We start from the raw sequence: 27,430 nt of genomic DNA on the forward strand, positions 1-27,430 counted from the left end.
CCATTTTCACAATGGGGAATTGACATTGTGGGACCTTTACCACAGGGAAAGAGACAGATGAGGTTTTTACTTGTCGCGATAGACTATTTCACGAAATGGGTAGAAGCAGAAGCACTAGCGACGATCATAGAAGCGAAAAATATTGTTTGCAGGTTTGGGATACCATGGATGATCATTTCAGACAATGGTCAACAATTCGACAGCCACGGATTCAGGACATTCTGCACGAGCCTAGGCATCAAGAACAAGTATTCGTCACTAGGACACCCTCAGGCCAATGGACAGATGGAAGTAACGACCCGGACCTTGCTAAAGATCATCAAGACCCGGTTAGTGGGGACAAAGGGAGCATGGCCCAAGGAATTACCAAGTGTTCTATGGGCCTCTAGAACTACAGCATGAACGCCAACGGGAGAGACGCCGTTCAATCTAACCTACGGAATAGAAGCAGTCATCTCGGTTGAAGTAGGACTCGCTAGCCTCAGAACGGAGTTCTTCGACGAACAAAGTAACAACGACCAATTAAAACCCTAAACCCTAAACCCTAAACCCTAAACCTTTAATATTTTTTTAATTGGATGTTTCCTCTTGTTTTAAATACACAATGACAAGTGATAGTGAATTTTATTCTTCAACTTTTATTTAGTTAGTAAATCATGTAGCAATTTTTTATTTAAAAATAAATTCTAATTAAAAAAATATTAGAAAGAAGTGAGACTCTATCTCTTTTATGTTCTGTATGTAAGTGAATAAAAGAGACTATGTTAGGCCTCATTCTACTTTAAAAAAGTACCCCAACCTCTAAGGACTAGATTTATTAGTTTTAGGCCTAATTTCACTTCAAAAGAGCGGTTGAACATTGTAGAAATCTTTGGTGGATTTCTTTTAGAGGTAATTATATCTTACTACTTGTGATTTGCCTCAAATTTAACTTAATCTATATATAATTTTATTTTTGACATTTTATTCATATGTGGTTTATTCGATTAATGCTCCGTTACCCACCTCTCAATCTACCATTACTCTAACACGTTTGATCCCAAAATCAAAGATCAAAACAGATCAAACACTCCTCTCTCCTAGCAACACACTCTCTCTCTGTCTCACGCTTGCTCACCCATTGAGGATGCTACCCACCTGAGTTCTTAGATTCGTTTATGCTTGGGATCCTCTTGGTGATTTCTAGCAAGGAAACTGTGGAGTTACTGAACTATTGATTCAGGGTTTTGATTGTTACCAAACCGTGATCTTTTGTGGACAAATTGGATCTTAATTTGTTCGTGTTTCTCTCTATAGGGTGAGTTCTTGACTTTCTGAGCTTGAATTTTTTATTATTATTATTTTTTTTCATCTGCTCTTTTCCTCTTATTCTAGGTAGATTTAATTTTTGAAACCTAGGGTTTTAATTTAATTTTTTTGAAATTAGGTTTCTGCAAAGTGGTGTTTCGTTTGAAGTATTATGGATTTGATATGTCTATATGAAATTGTGTTGCTCTGTATAGATTCTCCACTGAGAATATAAAATTGGACTCAGATGGTTGAAAATTCCATCTGAGTCCAATGTAATAGACATACTAGGATATTTTTATTCAAGTCTCAGTCTAATGACTAGATTTAATTTTAAGTTCCCCAAAAGCTGATTTTATTCTTTTATTTGTCAAAACAGGATTGCTTGGCCGTAACCGAGGTGTGGTTTCTATCTCAAAACTTGTTTGAAGGGTCGTATAAAATGGACAATAAAATAGAATTGTATGAGTAATTGTTCCTCAAGTAATAATAACACGAGCAGAGGAATAACCATGTACTTGGGCAATTGGTTGATCTCAAAATTTTATGCTTGAGGAAATTAAAAGTAAAAAAGTATCGAATTTTTAAGGTCATAACACTTTCCATTCTCTAATTAAATACTACCTTACATGCATGCTGACCATTATTTTTCCTTTGCAAGTTTCTTTCTTTTCTGAACTATTGCATTTTTCCACTGTCACTGTTCATGTATTTATTCTATTAAAATTCTACAAGACCAAACTTCTTGGTGCATACACCATCCATAATTCCTTACCTATGTAATAGACATGCTAGGATATTTTAATTCAAGTCTCAGTATAATGACTGGATTTAATTCTTATTAACAATTTTACAATTTTTTCATTGTTAGATTTTCTCAAGCTCTCTGATGGCTTTGGCAAGACAAATATATTACTCTTGCATTAACTTATTTAATTGTAGGTAGAGCAAGATCTGGCATTATAGAGCTACCTTGTGGTGCTGGAAAGTCTCTAGTTGGTGTCTCTGCAGCTTGCTGAATAAAAAAAAGCCCCCTTTGCTTAGCAGCAAATGCTGTTTCTGTGGATCAGTGGGCTTTCCAGTTCAGGCTATGGTCAACCATCCAAGAAGTTCAAATTATTAGCTGTGATTAATTGTGAATTGTGAGATTAGGGAGAAAGTTATGAGGGTTAGAGAGTGAGATATTGTACAAGCTAGCACTAGTAGTGTCATGATTATCTTTCATTTTTGTCATGTTGTTGTTGTGTTTTGCCTCAATGTACAACAATATAAGGGTGAAGAACCTTAGTCTGCCATGATGCTTGTGGGGTATTTAAATTCATTTTGGTGGTATACCAACCCTATTTGGACAGATTTAAGTCCTTGTTTATTGTAAGTTACAATTTAAGTTCCATTCTTATTGTCATGGAGGTCTATATGTAATAGATACATGTGAAAGCTCTAATGTATGTTAATGTTATATGCATTGCTCGTCATTTTGTTGATTGCTTTATTGTGCTGTTCTTGTGTCCTCCTTTTTGGCTCTTTTGTAATTTTTTTTTTAAATTCATTTTTCATATTGTATAGCACATTAAGGTGTTTATGAAAACCTGTTATTTTCCAAATGAAACACCAAGAAGTATCTATCCGAATGAAAACCAGTTATTTTCCCTAATTAACACAAGTATCAAAGAATGAAAGTTCTTAAAAAAAAAAAAAAAAAAAAGAAAAAAAAAAAAAAAACTAGTGAAAAGGCAGTCATCTTTTGGGTCAAGCATACTTTCTCTTGCTGCTTTGACAGCAAAACTCAGCAATACAAAATCTGCCAATACACATGTATTAAACAACAAGAAGTATATTTCCAAATGAAAACCTGTTATTTTCCCTAACTAACACAAGTATCAAAGAATGAAAGTTTCTTAAAAAAAAAAATATTAAAAACTAGTGAAAAGGCAGTCATCTTTTGGGTCAAGCATACTTTCTCTTGCTGCTTTGATAGCAAAGCTCATTAATACAAAATCTTCTTGCTTTGACAGCAAAGCTCGGTAATACAAAATCTGCCAATACACATTAATTAAACAACAAGTATCTTTCCAAATGAAAACCTGTTATTTTCCCTAATTATCGTAAGTATCAAAGAATGAAAGTTTCTAAAAAAAATAGTGAAAAGGCAGTCATCTTTTGGGTCAAGCATACTGCCTGCTGCTTGCAAGAAAATATGATTAGTCTATTGCTTGCTGCTTGCTACTAAAACTTTCTGCCTGCTAAAATTTCTGCTTGCTGCTTGTTATAAAAAGCATTAAATAAAAATCCTCCCTGCTATACAAATTTCTGCTGCAAATAAAAGCTGCTGCATTGAAAAAAATTCTGCTGCACTGAAAATCTGATGCATTGAAAAAAAATTCTACTGCACTGAAAATTTGATGCATTGAAAATCTGCTACATTAAATAAAACTCAATAATACAAATAAAATCTACTGCATTGACTAAACATATATAATGTTATCATCTACCAAAAGTAAAGACAACCAGTTTTGTCTTTAAGCCACATGCATATAAGATTACAACCAAAACCTAACCACTAGTCCACCACACATCAGACATACACATCTTCCAACCATAACAGTAAATATTGTTTTTGGTACTTGACCAATTTAGATACTAGTTACATTAACTATGGGAACCATAACAAATATATATATATATATATATATATTTGATGATTTGCTTCATTTACTGCTTTTGATGCCCTTGTTGGCCTACTTGCCCTTTCCACCAAGTGGTTGAAACTTTGGTGGCCTTGATACAACAAACTTTCTGCCATTGAACCCCATAGTAGTACCACCACCACTTCTTTGACCAGCTACACCAGTAGTGCTCCCAGAGGCACTTGTTGGCTACATAATGAAATGTAGCAGTTAGTAGGATGGTCCAATAATATCAAGTAAGAGAAAAAAGAAAAAAAAAAGTAGAGGTTGATAAGCTGCAATACTTGGGATGATGATGGTAAGGAATCACATGTCTCTCTAGGGGTATAGAAACTTGGTTGTGAGGAGGAAGAGAACCAGTTGGCCCTAGATGCAGCTGGAGGTTAAGTACTTGGTGTAGGCCTAGTGGTTGGTGCAGGTTGAGATGAATGGTGACCAAAAGGTTGGTATGCAGGCTGAGATCTAGTACTTGGTGCAAGCTGAGATACAGTTTGAGGTGTTGCCCCAGAAGCAGTTTGCTTGGTTCTTGTAGATTTACTACCTTGTGCCTACATCAAAGGTTGTACAAGTTACATATACATCAAATATGTGAGGAAATTACTAGAGTTCAAGATCTGGAAATACTTACAGCTTTTTCTTTACCAAGTCTTTGTCTTCTCTACCATGGAGTTTCACCAGTGATACTAGCCTTGCACTCTCTTGCATTGTGCCCTTCTTTATGACACTTCCCACACTTGATACCCTTGTTCATCCTAGAAACTCTATAAGGATTCTTTGGCTCTTCAGGATCTTTTTTTCTTTGCTTTGGTAATCTGTCAAGTGGTTTATACACATGAAGGGCAATTAGAACAGGTTGGTTAGTTTGAACCCACTCAAATTGGGCAGACATTGGCTATATTATCTCTTTCTAAGTTTCAACATATGCCTCTCTCAAGTAACAAGGATGCACATAGTTCTCCACTTTCTCTAAGTTATTAAAAATAACACAGATCCCATGTTTGTAAGGAATTCCTGTTAAATCCCAAATCCAACAACTGCATGTTCTTTTTATCAAGTCAACCACATGCCTCTCACGAGCATTATCAACTTCATACATGAACCTACCAAATGGAGTAGCACAAAAAGGTATAGATTCTTGTTTTAATTTCTCTAATTTGTCTTCAATACTAGGACACACTTTTCCAGTGTATTTCTCTATACCTTTCATCTTTTTGTAGAGTCTAGTTATTAACCTAACTCTGATCCACTCCAGCATTGCCAAAGTGGGCTTATCCCTAGCTTCTAAGATCATGGAATTGAAAGACTCACTCAAGTTATTAGCAAAATAGTCACTCAAAGCTTTACTACTAAAATGATACTTAAACCATTATGCAAGGTTGATGGAAGCAAGATACTCCCAAGCCTTGACATCCAGATCCTTCAGTTGCTGCATTCTCGTCCCAAACTCCCTAACTGTTATGGCTCCAGCACATCTCCATAATGCATCTTTCAACTCCAACCCTTTATGGTCCGCTTTAAAATTATTGTAGATATGCTTTACACAGTACCTATGCTCACAAGTTGGGAACAACATTTCAATTGTAGGTATAAGGCCCTATTTCAGATACAACACAAATTTAATCAATAAGTTAGTTAAACATGTTCAAATGAACTCATGCATGTATTAGTAATAAAATCTTAAAATTCTAGTTCATACCTTCTGTCTATCAATGATAAAGACCAGATTAAGTTGCTCTGGATTCCCAATGTCATCTGAAAGCTACTGCAAAAACCAAACCCATGAATCTTTGTTCTCTTGCTTAAAAACAGCAAATGCAACTTGGAAAGTGTTATCATTTCCATCGCTAGCTGTGATAGAAAGTATTTACCCTCCAAATCTCCCTTTCAGGTGGCACCCATCTAATCCAATGATTGATCTACAACCTCTCGAAAAACCAACTTTTTGTGCATTATATCTAATATACATTCTCTTAAATTTAGGTTGTGCATTTTCATCCTCCATTTCAGTTTGCAAAATAACGCTACTTCTAAGCTTCCTATATTGCAGTTGTTCATCCCCAGCAATCAAATCAATAGCTTTCCTTTTTGCCCTATACACTTGACTGATACTTATGCCAACTTTAATTTTTTGCCTCACATGATGTTTAACACTAGCTATTGTCCAAGTGGCATTCTTGCGACATAACCTGCAGTCACTTGGCTGTGTTGGAAGGTTCTAGGGCAGGTGCACTTTGGATGGAATGTCAACTCCCTAGATATTTGAGATGCATAACATTTCCATCCACATTCATTTATGCAACTGATATCTTCTTCTTCTCATTCAGTTTGAACTTGATATCTACCGGCTTTTTTCTAGCATATTCCCTCAAGGCCTCCCTAAAAACCTTAGAGTTAGGAAACTTTATTCCTTTCTTTAACACTGGTTTTCTCATGTCAGTTTGGACATTAAACACTGGTTCTTTTGCAACAGCTAGTGTTGGCACATCATCAGACCCTACCAGACTTTCCATGTCATCTTTAATAGGTGGTTCAATCCACTCATACTCTTCCAAACACCCACTGTCTCTTGCATTAGACCTAATTGCTAATTCCATGTCATTTTTAGCTGTTGTAGGCCTATGTGGGGCTTTTGCATTGTCACTAACTCCATCATGTGTAGAAGGCCCAGCATCCATATTTCCAAATACATCATCATCAAAATCTGGCCCTTCAAATCCTTCCTCCAACCAATCAAAATTTGAACATTCTTGTACACATTTGACTCATCTACTACATCATCACCTCCTTTAGCATTCACATTACCTTCACGCACCTCATGCACATCATCATCATTCTGCCCCATTACTCCTTCATTAACTTCTACATTCTGCCCAAGTTCCTCAACTACAAGTGGCTCTTCAACTACAAGTGGCTCCTCAACACCCTCAACATATAGTGTTAACCTATCTATTGGCCATGCACCATGAATCTCACACATAAACTACATCCTTATCTTCAGTTATAAGTCTTAACCCTTACTCCAAATTACCTCCAGGAATAAGGTAATGAAATCTACTTATACTAGGTGCCCCCAACTCACTACACATATCTTGTATTTCAAAGTAACTCAGTTTATCAAGGTCAACCTCATCAATAATAAAAATACTGCCACTTAAATATACTAAGTTTGGGTTCCACACAAAGTTGCCACCATGATGAATCTCAAAAATGAAATTCGAGGAAACTCGAGTCAACCATCTGCATATAAAATACAACACAATAAAGTCTCAATCTATCGAATTTAAAACAATAAAGTATCATCTAAAGTCTATCAACTTTAAAACAATTTAAACAATAAAGTATCATCTAAAGTCTAAAGTCTATCAAATTTAAATCAATTTAAAATAATAAAGTATCATCTACAGTATCATCTAAAGCTAAAAAATAAAAAATAAAACCCATAAAGTCAAATGTAACCCAGACTTAGTATAGTGGCATTGCTTATTTTTAATTGAGAAAGATGAAATATATTACACCTGCATATAAATTATTCTCAAACCAAATAGAATCCTGTGGTCCACACAAACAAACAATATTATTAAAAAGTTTTTGTTTAGTTTGTGGGAGACAAACACATGGAAAGGGACCATAGATACACACGTTTTAGCAGCCCCACATTGATGAATACAAAAAAAAAAAAAAAAAAAAAAAAAGCCACTCAAACCTGGCAGAAATCCTAATACTTCAAACCAGCCACTCATATAAACTTGAAAAAAAAAAACACCACTTTGCAGGTATCTATAGCAGAAACCCAACAAAAATTTTAGTGTTAAAAAATCAAAGTGACAGTAATAATAGCCTAACATAGGTGGTTCTTTGATAGAAATTAAATCTACTACATGCTTTAGTTCACTCTGTAGCTAATCCTATATTTTAGAGTTAATGTTCCCACCTGACCTTGCCTTGTGGAAATAGGATCAAAATATCACACACCACTTAAATAACTAGGCTAATTTAATGTCCGAATTCTGGTTCAATGGCCACTTTGCAGAAACCCAATTTCAAAAAAGAAAAAGAAAAAAGAAAACCCTAGATTTCAAACGTTAAATCTACCTAGAATAAGAGGGCGAGGAACACAAATGGATTCAAGAGAAACACGAACAAAACCCAATCGATTCAAGACCCAAAATGTTCCAAAACACGAATCTGTGGTCTCCTTCTTCTAGAATCCGTGGGTCTTCTTCCTTGGTGTCCTTGCATAAACAAAACCTACTCGATTTCTCAGTCTAAAATCAGGTGGGTAGCAATGTAGAATCAAGGGTTTAGAATGGGTGAGGAAGCGTGAGAGAGTATATGGGAGAGAAGTGTTTGATTTCTTGTTTGATTTTTTTATGAAACGTGTTAAGTAACTCCACGGTTTCCTTGCTAGAAATCACCCAGAGGATCCCAAGCATAAACACTAAACAGGTCTAAGAACTCAGGTGGGTAGCATCCTCAATGGGTGAGCAAGTGTGAGACAGAGAGAGAGTTGTTAGGAGAGAGGAGTGTTTGATCTGTTTTGTTTTTTTATTTTGGGATCAAACGTGTTAGAATAACGGTAGATTGAGAGATGGGTAACAGAGCATTAAAAGAATAAATTATGAGGGGGAAAATATCAAAAATAAAATCACATATAAATAAGTTAAATTTGAGTTAAACCATATTGTAATTACCACTTTCTTTTATTAACATTAAAGAGCTTTTTCTTTCCGAATTGTTTTCATATTCGGTGGATTCTTCATTTTTCAAGGATTCAAACAATCTCATCTCCGTTGGTCCCTCCAATTTCAAATCAAAGCGAGCAACAGGCTAGTCGTGACTTGTGATACATGAGAGGACTTATATTTTCCTGTCAAAAGGTTTTTTTTTTTTTTTTTGGATGGGAAAATATAAGCATTCATTCAATAGAAACAAAGTTACAACAGAGAGCAATACTGCAAAGCAGTTACAAACCACGTTCATTACAAATGAGAATTTCAACAACACTTGGAACAACACCTTTCCAAGCTTGAGATACACCAGACCGCCTAGCTTCTTTTGCAAGATCATGGGCAACTCTGTTGCCATTCCGATTCAGATGCTGGAATAAACACCAAGAAAAAGACAAAGAAAGGTCCTTTATGTTCTGAATAATGTGCCCAAAGTCACCACCTACGTTACCTTCATTGACAGCTTGTATAATGGAGAGGGCATCACCTTCAAAAATAACTTTGGAGAGCCCCACCTCTGATGCTAGCAGCACACCCTCTTCAAAAATAACTTTGGAGAGCCCCATCTCTGATGCTAGCAGCACACCCTCTTGTAAAGCCAAAGCTTCTGTAATCTCAACTGAAAAAGGCGATGAAAGGACCTTGCTGGAGGCTGCAGTGGGGGAGCCTTGGCAGTCTCGGATTATCACGCCAATGCTAGATGGCTTACCATCATCCGAGGCGGCGCCATCAACATTTATTTTGAAGAAACCAGCAGGGGGGGCACTCCATTTGGTCAAAGAAGGGACCTGTGGTAGATTAGAGAATGAACATGCTTCCTTATACTCACCAAGGATTCGATTAGCCATATCCCAAATCTGTCTTGGAGGGGCACCAGAATCATCATGAAGAGCTTGATTACGATTCCACCAAATGGACCAAGCAACAGCAAAGAAGAGTTCCAATGCAAAGGAGGAGTCTTTTTCAGCAATGGCCAATGCAAAGTCCACTGGTTCTCTGGTACAGTGGGATAAATCAATAGGACAATTATGCCAATGAGCCCAAGTCAGCTTAGCATGATCACAGTGGAAAAGTGCATGGGCTGTGGTTTCAATGGCCTTGTCACAAAGAGGGCAGAAACTTGAACAGTGGATACCTCTATGATTCAAATTAAACATAGTAGGAAGGCCATTGACACATGTCCTTCAAGCAAATATTTTTAGTTTTGGTGGAATTTTCTGGTACCAGATTCTCTTCCATAGAGAGGTCCTTTCATTACCAGATGAGCATTCTCCATCCTCGTCTAGGTCCACCATACTTAAGGCAATATGGTAAGCACTTTTGACTATAAATGTGCCTCTTTTGTTGCCAATCCATATGAGGCTGTCATCAGGAAGGTTATAACTCAGAGGGATTTTCAAAATAATATTGACTTCAAAAGGCAAGAAGATGGACCTTACCACCTCAACTTTCCACCATTTAGTGTCGTAATCAATGAGAGAAGACACCGGGGGGAAACCTTCAAAATTTGTTTGGGGCGAGATCACTTTGTACGTAGAAGGAGTTGGCAGCCACCTATCATCCCAAATATGAATTCTTCGCCCATTGCCTACCCTCCACCTTGTGCCCTTTCTGACAACTTCAAGGCTATTGTGAATACTATGCCAAGCATAGGAGGGGTTGTTGCCTTTCTTGGAATTGAGCACATCGACATGAGGAAAGTACTTGGCTTTATAAACTTGAGCCATTAGAGAATTTGGGTTTGTTAGGATTCTCCATCCTTGCTTGGCCAACATGGCAAGGTTGAAGGCTTGGAGGTTTCGAAAACCCATTCCTCCATAAAACTTTGATTTGCACATTCTTCTCCAACTAACCCATGCAATTTTATTCTCCTCATTCCTTTGCCCCCACCAAAAATTTTGCATCATGTTCTCCAAGTCCTTACATAGTGTCTTAGGAAGTTGGAAGCAGCTCATAGTGTATGTAGGCACTGCTTGGGCAACTGCCTTGATGAGGATCTCCCTCCCACCAATTGAAAGGAGTTTTCCTTTCCAACCAGCTAGTTTTTTGGCAACCCGATCCTTAATTTCAGCAAACACCTGAGATTTTGATTTCCCAATGATGGATGGGAGCCCCAAATATTTGTTGTGCCTGGAATCTTGCATAGGACCAAGAATGCACATAACACTCTCCCTCACCTCTTGGGGGGTGTTTGGGCTAAAAAAGACTGATGACTTATCAGTGTTGATTTTCTGACCTGAAGCCACTTCATAGTTATTGAGAATATTGACAAGATTTTGGCATTCTTGATCCATTGCTTTGCAAAAAAAGGAGACTGTCGTCAGCGAAGAAGAGATGAGTAATTCTTGGGCAACCTCTGCAAATTGCAATTCCATTAATCTGTTGGTTACGAGCTACTTCATGAATGAGTGTGGAGAGACCTTCAGCACAGAGGAGAAATAAGCAGGGAGAAAGGGGGTCTCCCTGCCTAATACCCCTTGAAGGGATGATGTTTCCTTTAGCCTCACCGTTTATGATCACTGAGTAAGACACAGAAGAGACACAATGCATAATAAGATCAATCCATTTATTAGCAAAACCCAATTTCACAATCACTCCCTTAATAAAATTCCATTCAACTCTATCAAAAGTTTTGCTCATATCTAGTTTAATTGACATGTAATTTTCCTTCCCATTATTTTTATGATTTAAATAATGCATAAATTCAAAAGCCACAAGAACATTATCTGTGATTAGGCGATCAGGGGTGAAAGTACTTTGATTTTCTGAGATAATGCTTGGTAAAATGGTTTTGAATCTATTGGCTAGGATTTTTTATATGAGTTTGTATGTGGTATTACACAAGCTAATGGGACGAAAATCTGTCATTTTTGTGGGATGATTTGTTTTTGGGATGAGGGAGATATTGGTTTTGTTAATTTTAGTCATAGGTAGATTGGAATTCAGAACATTTAACACCATATTTGTGATATTTGACCCCACAATATCCCAGTTTTTATGATAAAAAATTGCAGACATACCGTCGGGACCAGGAGCCTTGGTGGGATGGAGCTGTTGAAGCGCTTTAGTGACTTCGTCTCTTGTGAAAACCTTAGTGAGCTCTGCATTCATCTCCTCTGTAACACGTCTAGGAACAACATTAGTGATCTCTTCAATACCCGTGGGGAAGGAGGTGGAATATATGTTCTCAAAATAAGATATTGCAACGGCTGTGATACTTTCCTTACTCTCACACCATTCACCATTATCATTCCATAGCCCCAATATAGTATTCTTCCTCCTCCTTTCTGACGCTCGAGCATGAAAAAATTTTGTGTTCCGGTCCCCTTCCTTATACCAGTGAACCTTACTGCGTTGCCGCCATATGGTCTCCTCGCTGTCCAGGAGATCATTAATCTCCTTTCTAAGACAGTTGATGTCTGCCCCTCGAGAACCATGTTGGTCATTCATAGTAAGGGAGTTGAGAGCCTTCCTTTTTTCTTGAATTTGCTTAGAAATATTTCCCACAACATTCTGATTCCAGGTAGTAAGCGCATCTGCGCATCTTTTAAGATTGGATGCTACCCCCTCAGGCGTGACAAACAAGGCACCAGAATTCCAGGCAGCTTTAATGACTTCACGACAATCTTCCCTTTTGACCCACATGGCTTCAAAATGAAAACGGCACTTATTTTTGCGGGCTGGAGGGGAAGAGTCAGTAATAGTGAGGATGCAATGATCAGATGTAGACTCAACCAAATAATGAACTTTAGGACTCTTGAAGTATTCAAGCCAATCTGAGGTAGCAAATGCTCTATCCAAACGGAGAGATATTCTGTCCGACCCCTCTTTCATATTAAACCAGGTGAACTCCGGACCACAGTAACCTAGATCTTTGAAGCCGCAAAAATTAACAACATTACGGAAGCTATCCATTTGGCTTTGTGAACGTTGTGTTCCCCCTGTTTTTTCATTCATGGAGAGAATTTCATTAAAGTCACCACAGCAAAACCAAGGTAAATTAAATTGGTTACAGAGAAAATAAAGTAGCTTCCAAGATTCTTCCCTGAGGTGGGTTTCTGGGTACCCGTAGAACCCAGTAAATCTCCATGAGAGACCATTTCCTGACTCAGTGATTATTGCATCAATATGGTGGTTTGAAAAGCTCTTGATTTCTAAATTAGTATCAACAGACCAGAGCAGAGCAAGGCCCCCACTACGACCCCTGCTAGGAACAATTAACCCATTTGGAAAACCCAGTCTAAATTTCACCTTCTCCATACGTCTAACTTTTAATTTAGTCTCCGAAAGGAAGACTAGTTTGGGATTCCAACGCCTGACATAATCGCCAAGCGCATGAACTGTTCGGGGGTTCCCAATTCCCCGGCAGTTCCAACAGAGGGAATTCATTGCTTCCGGCGGTGCTGCTCAGCAGCCACCGCCGATCTCTCTTGGTTGTTGAATGCATCAGTAAGGGTTGAGTCACGCAATTTTTTCAGAGGCGTACCTTCATCTTCATCCATAAAATCAAGTCTGCCTGGTCTTTTAGAGCCTGAAAGCTCCTTCACGTTTTGTGTATGTGGGTCAATATTTTGTAATTTTTTTCCTTGGGCTCTGGCAACTCTCTTCCAATTTCCTCTTATTGGGCTTAATTGCGTGTTGGTAGTTTCCAAGTTACTAGTGGACGTTTTAAAAGCCTTCAGTGGGCTAGTGACTTCATGGGCCTCAGATGGTGAAAGTTTTGGGCGGCCCACTATAGAGGATTCATCTCCTGCCTCTTTTCCCAACCCACCCGTATAATGGAGATCACGTGCATGCTTAACAGGAGAAGGTTCAAGGCTCAATGGGCGTACCTTATCACGTAACTCCGGATTTTCTGCAGGTTGCGTATCTGGCCATCTTGTCCTGAGTTCAAATTCAAATTCTCGGAATTCGTGTGGCTTTGTAGAGTTGATGGAGTCACCTGCTCCGCCTCCATATCTGCCGAGTTGGAAGTCATCGGAGTTTGCCGAGCAACTGAACTATCATTTTTCCGCACCTCAAATCCATCACTGCCCATCTTTCTAGCTTTTTCAGGCCCACTCTTCGAACCTCCATTTGCTCTTAACCAGTCACCATACTGCTTGGGAGCTTCAGAATTGCTTGAAAATCCATTACAATGGTTTTCATCATGACCAAGAAGGCCACAATGGAAGCAAAAGCTAGGAAGTCTTTCGTACTTAAAGGTAACCCAGAACTTACCTCCATCCTGATTGACAATGTTACCACCCCTCCGCAGCGGCTTGTTGATGGGTAAATCCACGCGTATTCTCATGTATTTGGCTTGCTCTGAAAGCCAAGATCTCTTATCTGACTTAATATATTTCCCCAAGCTGTTACCCAGGTCCCTACCAACCTCTTCAGACATGCTTTCAAATGGGAGACCCCATACCTGTATCCAAAATGGGGAATGGGTGAACAAAATATTGTTGACTGATAACCCCTTTGTCCACCTACACAGGAGTAATAGATTATTATCGAAATTCCATGGACCATTACGCTCAACCCATTCCATTTGGTATTTGGAGTTAAATTTGAACTGAAGAATACCATTCCCAACATCTACAATCCTTAAATCCTGACCCATCTTCCAAGCATACCGTAAGGTACTCTTCAAAGCTCGCATGTTCTGGTGCCGATCTGCTAGAAGCCGACCAAATAAGCTCAGAGCACACTCTTCTATTAAATCTGATCTGCTGGTGTTTGAGATGGAGATGCTTTCTTCTTCTTCTTTAGTGAGCTGAAGATGTTGAATTCTGTTGATGATTGATTGATCCATATCCATGGGGGTTATTCAAGCCCTAAGGCTTAGAAAACCCAGCGATAACCCGTAGTGGTGAAGGGAGAAAAACTCAAACTATGCGAGAGAAAAGGACTCGTGCAAGGCGAGAGAAACAGAACTCCTACGAAGGGAGAGAAAAAAGAATCTTTCCTGTCAAAAGGTTGGACATTGCATTGTACGATCAATCAATTATTTAACACAACTTTTTAGGTGCATTATGGTTGCTACATTTTGTCGCAGATAGACCTGTACTCTAACCTCCTCTTTGTTTTGGATTTTATAGATGTGATATTTCTTCAAAAATAGTAATTAGTTTTTTTTTTTTTTTTTTTGAAGGTGGAAACATTGTAAGTATGTAGTCACTGTTACATGATTAGCTCATTCGCTAGGTTGTAGATGTGACATGTAAGAACTAGGGCCGACTCTATAGTAAAAGTGAGTAAATGAATTGCATAGGGTCTCTAAGGATCTGTTTGGATACAATTTATTTTTATTGAAATTGAAAATTGAAAATATTGTAACAAAATAATTTTTTAGTGTGTGAATAGTGCCGTGGGACCTGTGAACAGTGTGTGAACAGTGCATTTTGTCTCTACACAGTGAACCCATGTGATGTTACTGTTCACACATTGAAAAAAAAATGCAAACTTTAAACGCAAACGTGTATCCAAACCCTCATTAAGTATAAAAAGATTTCCAAATTTTAATCAATAGGCAATGCAAGAAGGTCCCATTATTGATTAATAAAATATATGCTATTCATTTGTCTTACACAATGCAAGAATAGTTGTTATTGGCTACGAAGTTCTTCACTTCATAAAAAATGAAGATTAAGAAACACTTGGTTCCAAAAACCTATAGCGTATAAACGTAGTAGCTCCTCATAGAGAAAAATAAATTCTTGGTCTCTGTATTCATTTGTGACGACTCTTAAGATAAGTCTTATATATGTCTAAAGTTATGAGAAAAGAAACCCTAAATAAATACTTCAACATGAACCGAAATTCAGATCTGAAAATTTTGAATTCGCAAAGCTCAATAGATCGAGCTTGTGTCGAGTTGCCCATTAACTCTTGATAGAAGGTTTCTATTGAGTTTTAGTAAAACAGTTTTTCTTCACTTGTTTCCTAGATTAATCTTCAATATCTTCAATACAACCACTTGATATGTATTAAACCCAACTTAGATCTACCCAAATTACAAGTAAAGTACGTTTTATCAAAGAATTTGCTAATTATATAGAAAATATGACCCTAAAATCATCTATAACTACAAATGAGCCAAATTGGAATACAAAACCTTCGTAGCATGGGAGGAGAGTCCTCAATCTAGAAAATATAATAAGAAATATGTCTAGCATAATGAACTAAAGCATAACCCACAAAACTTGCATCATGTCACCAAGCAATGAAATTCATATCCAAAGCAAATTCAAGAGCATTGCAACGAGCCTTGATAAAATTCTATTTAAGATCTATTTTGTCACAAGAAATATTAAAAATGTTGATTGATTACCCATATTGTTAATTAAAAATAAGGACAAAACTTAGGTACTGTACTTTAGGTACTATTTCTTAAGTTTTCTTTTTAAAATTTAGCTATATGACTACTTAACTAAAAAATATATTTCTATCTAACGAAAAAAAATTCACATGGCAAAATTTTAAAAGAGAAACTTAAGGAATAGTACTTAAATACTATACCAAAATTATGTTCTAAAAATAAAATGTTAACAAAACTTAAAAATACAAAAACTTAATTAATAATTTTACACATAAAAAAGTATAAATAAAAAATAAATTTTAAATAAAAAAATCACAAGTTAAAGAAATATTATTTAATTCATTTTTAAATATAAAAAATTGTCTCTGTTTTTTTATAAGAAGAAAAAATTGTCACATTTAAAAGTGATCCCCAAGAACTCAAGTTTTTGAAGACATGCTTATCGTTTATCCTTATCATTTATCCTTACCATTACTTGTAGAGGTCAGATAGAGCTTTGATAAGGTAATAGCCTATTCATCATTTGTGCATTTTGTCATTGATTATCATGTTCTGTTATATATGCTACATAGTAAGTTAGTAACAAATTAATGCATCTGTGTCTTTCTTCCGTAGATAGCAGTTTGATCTCCACAAGGAAGAGAAAGGTTATGGAGATTTTCCCACCAAGACTCAGAACATTTTTGGAGGAAAGGGAGATTCAGGCTTTGGTTTTAGTTAGCCTTAGCTTAGAAATCATCCTTTTTGTAATGGGAAATAAGAGGAAGTATTGGACCAGTGACAAGCTCAGTATCATTATGTGGATCGCTTACCTGTCTGCAGACTGGTCTGCAACAGTCTCACTGAGTGTACTGTCAAACAATGCCGGGAGTATTGGAGATAATAAAATAGACCCAAAGTTTTTGATAACAGCATTTTGGGCTCCATTTTTTCTGCTGCACCTTGGTGGTCCAGACATCATTACCGCGTAATCCTTGGAAGACAATGAGTTGTGGCGGAGGCACTCTCTAACGCTAGCTATCCAGGTGGGAGTGGCTGTCTATGTCTTCCTCAGAGCCTGGACAAGCGCTGCTCTGAATTTTCTGTCAATTCCAATGTTTATTCCAGGGATAATCAAGATATGGGAGAGAGTTTGGGTTCTGAGGTCTGCGAGCAGTGAAATTTTTAAAGCATCCATGCTTCCTCCTCCTGATCCGGGTCCTAATTATGCAAGATACATGGAAGAATACCGCTCAAAGTAAGAGGAAGGGTTTGACGTTAAAGCTGGTAAGTTCAGTGAAGCTCAGGTTGTAGGGGATATCTCCTTAACAGCCCCAGAAAATGTCATGATTCCAGATGCTGCCACGCTACAAGATGCCAACATGTTTTTCAAGACTTTCAAGCAACTATTTGCAGATCTGATCCTAAGCATCCAAGATAAGGTGAACAGCCAATCATTCTTTCAGAAAGCATCTTGTGAGGAAGCTGAACGGAGAAACAAAGAAGAAAACAGAGAAAGAGAAATTGAGAGAAAAAGAAGAAAAGAGAGTTCTATTATTTCTGAAAATGTAATCCCCAACACACATCACTGAGCTGTGTTAAGCTTATATACATAATCAGAGAGAGAGTGAGAGAAAGCGTAAATCATGGAGGTTGTTATATCTAATTAACCACCATTAACATATTTGAATATAACTGCATTAAGCCTAACTGACTGACTTAACTAAACGCTGCGTTTTGCATTGAGTTTTAGTAATTATGACTTCTTCTCACTACGACACCGTTTTCATCTTGCCTTTTGCAAGTCTGATAGCATCTAAAAGTTCTTCGTCTTCATCACCAGAAATGGCTTCATCCTCTGCTACCTTATGTTCTTCAGAAGCTTTCAAGGTGATTGAGGTTGAGCTCGGATTCATGTTTGACGTGTTTTTTACTAAGGCTTTCCTGGTTTATTCTCTAAAGGGTTGTCTTCTACGTCTCATTAGTTTCTCTTCCACCGTGGTTGTGCTTTTGGTTTTTTTGATCATGGATAAGCACGCCTTCTCAACAGCGGACATAATTATCACTTATGCATTGCTGGTTGGAGCAATCTTCTTAGAGATATATGCAGTGTTATTACTTGTTACCTCAGACTGGACATTGCTTTGGCTGAGTAAGCACAAAAATTCTGTGGTGGATTTCTTGTATACTACCATTTCATCAATTCCGTTGTACAGAAACAAGAGGTGGTCCAATACCATGGGACAATACAATCTAATACAATATTGTCTTAAAGAGAAGCCAACCAAGTATAGTGTTATCCAGAAGTTCTTATGCATGTCTGAGTTGCTAGAGAGGCTTCGATACCAAGATTCAGCGGAAGTCTCTATGGTTTTGAAGAACTTGATATTTGAGCAGCTTCAAAAGAAATCAGAGTTTGCCAAAGATCTCAAAGCATGCAAGGAATTATGTGCTTGTAGGGGTGACCGTGTTCTTAAAAACGCAAAATGCCAGGATTGCATTAAGAAAGGAAAAAGTAAAACAAAGGAGGAGAGCGTTGAGGTAGAATTCGATCCGGCTCTTCAAAATGCAAAATGCCATTTTGAACTCAGTAAAGGAAACCGTACAACAATCGAACAGAGCGTTGAGGAAGAATTTGACCAAAGCATTCTTCTTTGGCATATTGCAACAAACCTTTGTTATCATGGTGATTGGAACACATCCCCAAACTCTATTAAAATTCCAAATTGTGAAGCCAGCAAATTGTTATCAGACTATATGTTATATCTTCTAGTCATGCGTCCTTTCATGCTTCCCAATGGAATTGGACAAATCAGGTTCCAAGACACATGTGCTGAGGCCATTGAATTTTTTCAGGAGAGAAAATCAGTGTGTGTTGGAGATCATGCTCGCATAAGTTTACTTGAAGTGAGCACTGAAGTTCCTCCATCTAAAGTGAAGGGAGATAGAAGCAAGTCACTGTTATTTGAAGGATGTCGACTTGCTGAATCTTTGCAACACCTCGAGATTGAACAGAAGTGGGAATTGGTAAGTCATGTATGGGTGGAAATGCTCTGTTATGCTGCCAATAAGTGTCGATGGAACCATCATGCTCAACAACTCACTCGAGGTGGAGAGCTGATCACTCATGTCTGGCTCCTTTCGGCACATTTTGGTATAACTGAGCAGTTTCAAATTTCAAAGGGTCATGCAAGGGCTAAGTTGATTGTGCATTGAAAAAGCATGTATCGTATGCTATTTGCTTTTAATTTCAGGATAAAGCATTGAAAGAACGGATGCTTATGCTTAACAATATTATAATTAACAATAATTTTTGTTTTGATATTTTTCCTTATATATCTTCCATATGAAAGCATTCCTAATATTTTTTGGATGAAGAAATTGATATTCTCATGGAAAATCTAAAATTATGTGATTTACAATCCGTAATTAAAAATACATCTAATTACCAATTTGATTGTTTAAGTATAGAAAAGAAAATCTCACTCTATTGTTACTAAACTAATACAAACTACATAACATTAACAAAAAATTGGACATCGTGGATTTGTGGGTTTTATAAATGATGTGATTGACTATGGGTGTTTGGGATATGTATTTTGTTTTAAAATTAAGGAGAAAGAGAAAGACACATTCTATATAAACTTTTATTTTATAATATTCCTCCAGAGTTTTTTTTTTTTTTTTTTTTTTTTTTTTTTTTTTTTTATTTCAATTGAATAATTATAATGAATATGTGTGTGCAATTTATAATTGTTGATTTTTTATGATAAACTCATTTTTAATAAAGTTCTATAATAATTATGCTATAATACATGTACAGCATTCTCCAAAATCATCTTACATAAAATATTACAACATTATATACATGCATCGCATAGGTAACTTACCAGTATATTATAAAAGTTGGGTTCCACTACTAATGGATGCACACAACAATGACAAGTTGTGCAATCTTTTATCTATTTAGAATGATGTGGACAAATAGTAACACATAGCAAGTAGCAATTTGTCTGTATCATAAAACATCTTAATTGCGTCAATACATTTGATTACAAAATGAACTCCTTTATTTTTAATCATAAATTAATGGTATGTTACACATATTTTGTATTTAATACTCTTAAAAGTGATGGTGCATTTATATATTATTTACTAATATTTTTTTTACTATTTACTATTCACATTTGACCATTTGATAATGAAAAATGTAATCTAATTTTATATATATATATATATATATAATATGTAATAAAAAAAACCTTAATTGTGCTTACTTCCCTTTTCTAAAAAGTTTTTTTTTTTTTTTTTTTTTTTTTGGGGGATAAGCTAGAAATTTATAGAGGACCTAAATTAATAAGGACCGTAATTGTCATTTCTATTTCAGCCGTAATTGTCATTTCTATTTCAATTGTCGTCAAACGATAAATTTTTATTGCCAAGAGAGAGGGCATTACAAATTGTACTCATCCAAATAATTCCCACAAAGGCCTGTGCTGAATTCATGTTGAAAATATCATGAAAAAAAAAAAAAAAAATTCGGCTCTTCAATATGCTTATTACCGTTTCTTTTAGGATTTTAAGATTTCCTTCGTATGGGTAATTAAAACTTGGTTGTCGTTTGAGATTACTCTAACCTTTTGGTTCTTTTCTTCAGTTATAGACTTATTGTCTTAAAAACTTAAATTCTTATCCCTACATGCAAGAATACAAATCCTCCCTCCCAACTTCTCCTTCAATTGGATGTTAATTTTTTAATTTATCAACTCTGCCTTTCTGTTGATGGATATACTTCCTCTTCAAGTTCATGGGCGGTGGCTCCCATCAATGCATGCAAAGACACCAAGATTGTCAACTCTAGTCCATTTTCTCAAATAATTCTATTGTTTTTGTCTAACTAACGTGTATATTGATCTTTGCTTTCAAAAAAAAAAACGTGTGTATTGATCTTTCATATGAAAGTTTCCGGTTTGGCAATTTCGCACTTATAAGTTTACCTTCAAAATAATATTCTGGAGTTTCGTACTAATCATGTATTTACCAATCCAGGTAAAATTTGTTCCAAATCTCAGTTTAGAAGATTTGTTTTCTATTAAAACCAATTTTTTTAACTGTTTGGTTTATTTGTTTAATTCTAGAACCAAATCTTTAGTTCCTATGATTTTTTCTTTGAATTTTATACTTGAATTATTTGATACATAATTTTCTATTTTTAAAATCATTAATTCATTTGTTCCCTTAAAAAATTACGAAGAGGATTCTATATGAAGGCATTGATGAATCTTGTGGAATATAGTTATTTTACCGTTTAGCTTAGCTTTTGCATATCATTATATATTTTAACTTTCCGGCCACATATTGTTAATTCAATTCATTTATTATATCAGTCTTTTTTTTTTTTTTTTTTCTCTTTGGCCACATAATCTTGGCATATGAGAGAATACTCCACTTATTTACTTGGAAAAAGTTGAATGTCTTCTACATGTTTGACTAGTACTTGGTAATTAGTTTTTTCAAACGAAGTGTTGATTTTTTTTTTTTTTTAGTAAACATTAATACTTATTAGGCCCTTTTGTAGTTGTAGAAGTGTTGATTACTTGATTTAATAGGGTATAGCAGTACTTTCTTAATTAATTGGTACTATCTTATAATTTTACATAAGAGATTTTTCTAAGTGTAGATTTGGAACTTCATATGAGTAAATACCATACCAAGTGGGTTTTATCTATATAGTATTTGAAACAGGATTCCTTTATTGTTTAGTCATATATATATATATATATATATATATGTATGTGGTGGTTCTTCTCCCTGCAATGGCCATGGAGGATTTTAATCACTTCAAAGAAATACATAGTATGGTTGGAATTGAAAGTTTCAATAAAAGGATTTTAAGGGTTTTAAAACTTTAATATTAGGGGCTATACAAAAGTTTACAAAACTAAGAATATATACTAGCATGTGCTGTTAGAATGTGTATTTAGTAGTCACTTATAATTTAGTGAGCTTATGTACAGTTGCTACAAATTCCAAGTATTTTATAATGCTCTTTAGTTTTATTTGGCATGTTACTTATATAATATCTTTTATCATGTCTTTTCCTAGCTTGAACCAATTGAAGAGAGAGAAACTATCTCAGCATCATTTGTTTGTAGAGTTTTTATTTAAATATTAATTTGGTATTTTAGACAATATAATTCTTTCATTTTCCTTCCAAATATATGATACCAATGCAATCCTCACAGCTACATATGCAACATTGAATATAATTTCATATAATATTTGAATGTATAATTTCAAAATTTAATTTAACATTTTGCATGCATGGTACGGGCAATTTCGGGTCAAACTCATATTAGATTTAGTACTTGTTTGGATATAGCGTTTTGGCCTTTTCTTTTCTTTTTTTTCTTAAAAGTTTTTTATTATAGCATTTCACGTGATTATATACTATTTAGTGGGTCACGTGCACTGTACACGGGACCCATTACCTCTTTGACCAGCAAAATTTTCATTGGAATGTGTCTATCGGTGGATCCCGTGCACTGTTCACGAGACCCACAAACCTTTTTTTTAGCAAAATTTTTATTAAAAATAGGTCTCACGGTACTATTCACACATTTAAAAATTATTTTACTACAGTATTCTCAGTTTTCAGTTTCCAGCAATAAGCGATATCTAAACGGACCCTTATCAAAAATGTCTGATCCCCTTGTTCTAACTATAGAATTTTGAGTTGAGAAAAAACCACACCTCCATGATCCATCCCTACACTTGTTCACTCTCATTAGCTCTGCCATTGATTCTGCTCAAATTTATTATACTTGTTCTACCTTTATTATTCTTCAAGATTCAGTAATGATCACCTTTTGAACAATGTAATGGCCTCTTTGTTTTCATTAAAGCCACTGTGAACTTTGAAGAAGTTCAGCGTGGCTTCGTGAGCAAACATGGCCACTTTCTTTGTGATTTCTAAGCAATTTTATGCCCATGTTGTACCTGGTGTCAGTCAATTGTTTCATGGTCATGTTCGTCCTCGACTTCGTGCTTTTTCCATTCTATATTTATCCATAGTCCTTGGGCTTGCATACTTGGCTATTATCTTCTTTAGTTACAGAAGGTTTCGACTGTTGAAGGAGCAGTACAAGTGGCTCAGAATGGAACGGAAGTTTTTGAATGCTCTCGTAAAAGATGTTAAATACGTTTCAGAATTGGGGAAAGAAATAGATAAGAGAGCCCATCAACTTTGGGATTCACAACTGAGACCGGGAGCGACAGTACAACTAAGTGATGTTGAGAAAGAATGGGTAAATTCAATCGAAGCCGTGGTTCGCAAAGCAAAGTCTAGCTCTGAAACCTACAAGAAACTGAGTAGAAGAAGACAATTTCTGAGGTGGGTTTACTCTGTCTTAATGGATTTCGGAAAAATCCGTAGCCTCGACAATGAAATGGATGGGGTGATCTATGAGTTGTCTGATCATCTCTCCAGGAAATGTTTTAAGATCTATGGATCACTAGAGAGGTCAAGGTCTAATGTTAGAAGCCTGCAGGACAGACCACTGGTGGAACAAAACTTTTATACTTATGATCGAGCTGTGCGACTGCCACCAACTCATTCAATTGAAGAGAAATTGAAGGACCTAATCCATGGAAAGCCAGATTTAGTACGTGACAAGAAAGACGACATACAGTACAACATTGAGTTTCGGGTGAAGCTTCTGCTTGCTTTCCTGAAAGATTTAGATGGGCTTAGAATAAACACTAAAACGGAGAAGACCTGGGTGAAGCTTGTGGAGGAGACCATACTCGAACTGCTACAAGACATGGATGGCATACTGAAAATAGCAAATAGAATGAACTGGATTTTCTATATCGGTAATTGGATAGCAAGGCGTAAGCTCAAGAAGAAGCAGAGGTTGTATGACAGAAATCTATGGGTCCTCCTTTTACACAAGAGCGTATGTCATTTCAAATTTATTAGAGATCCATTAAAATCTGGTCATCAGTCCCAAAAAAAGAAAAAGTTTTCGTCTCAGGACACAACTGATGACAAAGGTATTTCTTCTCTTCTAAACAACTTTCACAATCAGGTCAGTCAGGGGCAAACCGCGGAAGACTACAAACAACTACACAAGACTTTCGAGAGACTACACAAGCTTCTCATGGATGCAAAAGAAGTTGAAGGCATAGACCATTCAAGAATGGCTTGGACAAATCAACTGAAGGAAATTATTAAAGATGCAGAAAAATCTTTGAAATCCCATGGAGAAAGTTCAAGCTCAAAATGGAGTGAAAATAAAAACAAGACAGAGTCTGGGTCCATGTTCAAAGATATTTCGCGATTCAATCAAGCTCTCAGACTTCTTGAGAGATGCATAAGGATATATCGCATTGAACTGAGGGGAGAGAGAAACTTGGTAGTTGGCATGGATGAAGACGTACATGAAGTAGTCTCACGACTGATCACCAATAGTGAGAATTGCTCCACACATTTTATTGTCGGGATGAAAGGCATTGGTAAGTCAACACTGGCACAGATGGTTTTCAACCATAGAGCTATTCAGAACCATTTTGAATCCAAATACTGGGTGCCTCTAACTGATAAAGCGGATGAGGAAAAGAATGTACTCCTGAAAAGATTAGGACAAAAGGTCATGCCTTCACCGGCAACGAATAAGGAAGGGGAGGAAAAAGAGGAAGGGACTAATACAGATAGGAAGGAAAAAGATTACTCGATCAAGGAGCTGAATGAGTTTTTGAAAGGTAAGAAATACCTTATAGTTCTGGACAACATATCATCAGCAGAAGCCTGGGAGAGTCTAAAAGCAGCATTCCAGGATAGCACAAATGGGAGCAGAATTTTGATTACCACACGATACAAAAGTGTAGCTTCAAATGCTGAGAACTCCCACCAAGTTCGATTACGAACCAAAGATGAAAGCTGGAGTTTGTTTCGACAGATGGTCCACCTTCCGTCTGAAACTTCTGACCAGCCCGAAGTTTCTCCAGAAGCAGGAGAAGCACAAAAAAAGAATTCCCTCGCACGTAAAGTAGTAGGAAGGTGTGGGGGCTTGCCACTTTCTATCTTACGTCTTGGGTATCTATTTTCTGGGACGAAGAATGTGACTTATGAGGAGTTGTTGAAGGTGCTTGACCATATTGATCATAACCAAACACCATGGACGGAAATTATGGATTTTGATGTAAAAGACTTACCACTACATCTAAGGCAATGTCTTTCTTATTTTGGACTCTTCCCCAAGGACTCTGAAACTTCAGCAAGGAAATTAGTCGCTTTGTGGGTTGCAGAAGGGTTGGTAACACCAAGTGGCGTTGAGCAAGAGCCTCCTGAATTAGTTGCAAGGAATATTTTGAGACAGTTGATCAGCCGCAACTTGGTACAGGTGGTGGAAAGAAAGCCTAACGGGAAGGAAAAGACATGTAGTTTCCCTAGTGCTCTGCGAGATTTATGGTTGCGATCAAATGCAAGCTTTGATCAGCGGCTTGCTTATAATGCTGATGAACATGATGCCAGTTCTACTCTTAGTCATGGTGGCGGTAAAAATTTACAAAATTTATTGCGAAGCTGCAGAAATCCCCGCTCAATTCTCTTTTTTGATACTCGAGAAGGCAATAAACCTGGAGAAGAAATAGGCAACTTCCTTTCGTTTTTGTTGGTATTCCTTCCCTATTCAAAAACTCGATCCCCAATCATGCCATTCGCGCGGCAGGTGGCCAAATCTGCAAAACCTTCACTCAAATCAACTGAAATCCATTTTAAACCTCAGCACCACAATATTTTGAAGAGCTGCTGGAGATCACGCCTCGTGAATTCATCACCAACACCACCTTGAGTAGAGCAAGTTCTGTTTGGGTGATCTCATCACGAATTAAGCCTAGCATTTTAAGCAAGCTAATGCCCATTTTTGTAAAATTCAGTGAATGCCTTGGTCCTTTGTTATAGCTCTATTTGTTCGGCTTGAGAGTAGAGAAATCGAAGGGGGTAATGCTGTAGGCAGCGAGCCTAGATGTAAACGTACCATCAAGTTGAATTGCATGTGCCCAGTGTACCTCTTTACACTCTTACCATAACTATAGAGCCATTCTTTTCTTGCTTTTTTTCAATGACACAAATTGCCTTTTGAATGTTTTTAAACCGTGGCTGGTGTTTGGGGGTTTGTTTGGAGCGGGTTTTTTTCTAGGTTGGAATGTCTCTGCACAAGTTTGTTTTTGGAAAAGAAATTGGAGATAGGGGTAATTAGACTACTATGGTCAAGGTTTGGGGCTGGGACTGGATACATGTTATGTCATAAAGGTTATTGAAATTCAAAGAACTTTGTTGTGCTTTTGGGCCTTGGCATTCAGATTTCAGAATAGTAGTAGCAGGCTCTTCTGATATTGTTCGGCTCACTTGGGCTTTCTTTCTGGGGGCTCTCTGGCTCACTAGCAGTTGGACATGAAGCCGCTTGATGAAGCTCTACGGGGAAAAAGCTTAGCTCGAATAAGAAAGAGGGAACTTAGGTGGCACTCAAAAGAGAAGTTATACAAAAGGAGGCAGCTGAAGGCTAATACCAATGTTATGAATTTTGTTCCATTCCACTTGGAATGGCTAGAATTTTCTATTCCGTTTATTAACTAATTAAAATCACCCCTCTATATCATCACCTTTTAAATTCTAGCTCATTTCGGTTTATGCAACTAAATTTGGCTCCCCACAATGATTTTAACCGGGATGTAAACAAATCATTATTTTCTTTCCTAAACCTATTTTTTTATTACTTAATTTAATATGTCATTTATTATTATTTTTAATTAGAAATGAGTTTTTCTTATTTACCTTACACACATATGTGATATAATATGAGTTTTTTTCTCTCTCTCTCTCTCTCTCTCTCTCTCATTAAGAATGGGAGATGTTTGTATCCAGTGGCCAATTCCATTAGACATATTAGGATATGGACACGTGTCCAAAACTAGAAACGTGTCCACATTTCAACGTGTTCAGTAGAATTGGCCACTAGATACAAGCCCAACCCATTAAGAATATGTCTTTTTTTTTTTTCTTCATTTACTCATATAAGACATGTTGTATTATATATTATGATATTAAGAATATATATTAATTGATTTTGAATTAATAATTTGATATGGTGTGTGTGTGTGTGTGTGTGTGTGTGTGTGTGTGTGTGTGTGTATAACTCTAGTTGGTAGATCTGAAACTGTATGGCATAAGAGCATTTTCATCAGGTATGCCAAATATTTGGCATTTGGCAAACCAAACACCAAAAAACTCTTCTCATGAGGTGTTTTATATCCTATAATTTTGACACACGTGAACAGTACCGTTCCATCTTTGGAACGGTACAGACAGATGTGCTAAAAAAAAAACTTTTTTATTCCATTTCTCTCTCTTCATTTATGACTCTTTCTTCTCTCTCTCTCTTTCT

The 27,430-nt window shown here is 36.6% G+C and overlaps 3 protein-coding genes and 1 long non-coding RNA gene across 4 annotated transcripts; 3 read left to right on the top strand and 1 right to left on the bottom strand.

Moving 5' to 3' along the window:
* The first annotated feature begins 1,004 nt into the window (after positions 1-1,004).
* LOC126728992 (uncharacterized) lies at positions 1,005-2,691 on the top strand. Its single transcript, XR_007656448.1, has 3 exons — positions 1,005-1,297; positions 1,667-1,687; positions 2,230-2,691. It is a non-coding gene; the product is annotated as an uncharacterized LOC126728992 (long non-coding RNA).
* Positions 2,692-9,245: 6,554 nt separating this feature from the next.
* On the bottom strand, positions 9,246-12,609 carry LOC126724903 (uncharacterized). Its single transcript, XM_050429331.1, has 2 exons — positions 11,722-12,609; positions 9,246-11,220 (listed from the first exon to the last, which is right to left on the bottom strand). The coding sequence occupies exons 1-2, from the start codon at positions 12,533-12,535 to the stop codon at positions 10,955-10,957; spliced, it is 1,080 nt and encodes a 359-aa protein (XP_050285288.1). The 5' UTR covers positions 12,536-12,609; the 3' UTR covers positions 9,246-10,954.
* A 5,132-nt stretch (positions 12,610-17,741) lies between these two features.
* LOC126727698 (uncharacterized) lies at positions 17,742-19,199 on the top strand. Its single transcript, XM_050433623.1, has one exon. It carries the CDS (start codon positions 17,742-17,744, stop codon positions 19,197-19,199), a length of 1,458 nt encoding a protein of 485 aa, XP_050289580.1.
* Positions 19,200-22,933: 3,734 nt separating this feature from the next.
* On the top strand, positions 22,934-25,837 carry LOC126727699 (uncharacterized). Its single transcript, XM_050433624.1, has one exon. The coding sequence runs from the start codon at positions 22,934-22,936 to the stop codon at positions 25,835-25,837; it is 2,904 nt and encodes a 967-aa protein (XP_050289581.1).
* The last annotated feature ends 1,593 nt before the right edge of the window (positions 25,838-27,430 follow it).

This window comes from Quercus robur, chromosome 5, assembly GCF_932294415.1.
Source record: "Quercus robur chromosome 5, dhQueRobu3.1, whole genome shotgun sequence".
NCBI classification, from domain to species: domain Eukaryota; kingdom Viridiplantae; phylum Streptophyta; class Magnoliopsida; order Fagales; family Fagaceae; genus Quercus; species Quercus robur.

Bases quoted from the DNA above. Each gene is read 5' to 3' on its own strand.
- LOC126724903 (XM_050429331.1), bottom strand. From the start codon at position 12,535: ATGAAAGAGGGGTCGGACAGAATATCTCTCCGTTTGGATAGAGCATTT. The intron at 11,221-11,721 runs GTATGTCTGCAA...TGTCTTACTCAG, and splicing joins CAAGGCTCCTGGTCCCGACG to TGATCATAAACGGTGAGGCT.
- LOC126727698 (XM_050433623.1), top strand. From the start codon at position 17,742: ATGACTTCTTCTCACTACGACACCGTTTTCATCTTGCCTTTTGCAAGT.
- LOC126727699 (XM_050433624.1), top strand. From the start codon at position 22,934: ATGGCCACTTTCTTTGTGATTTCTAAGCAATTTTATGCCCATGTTGTA.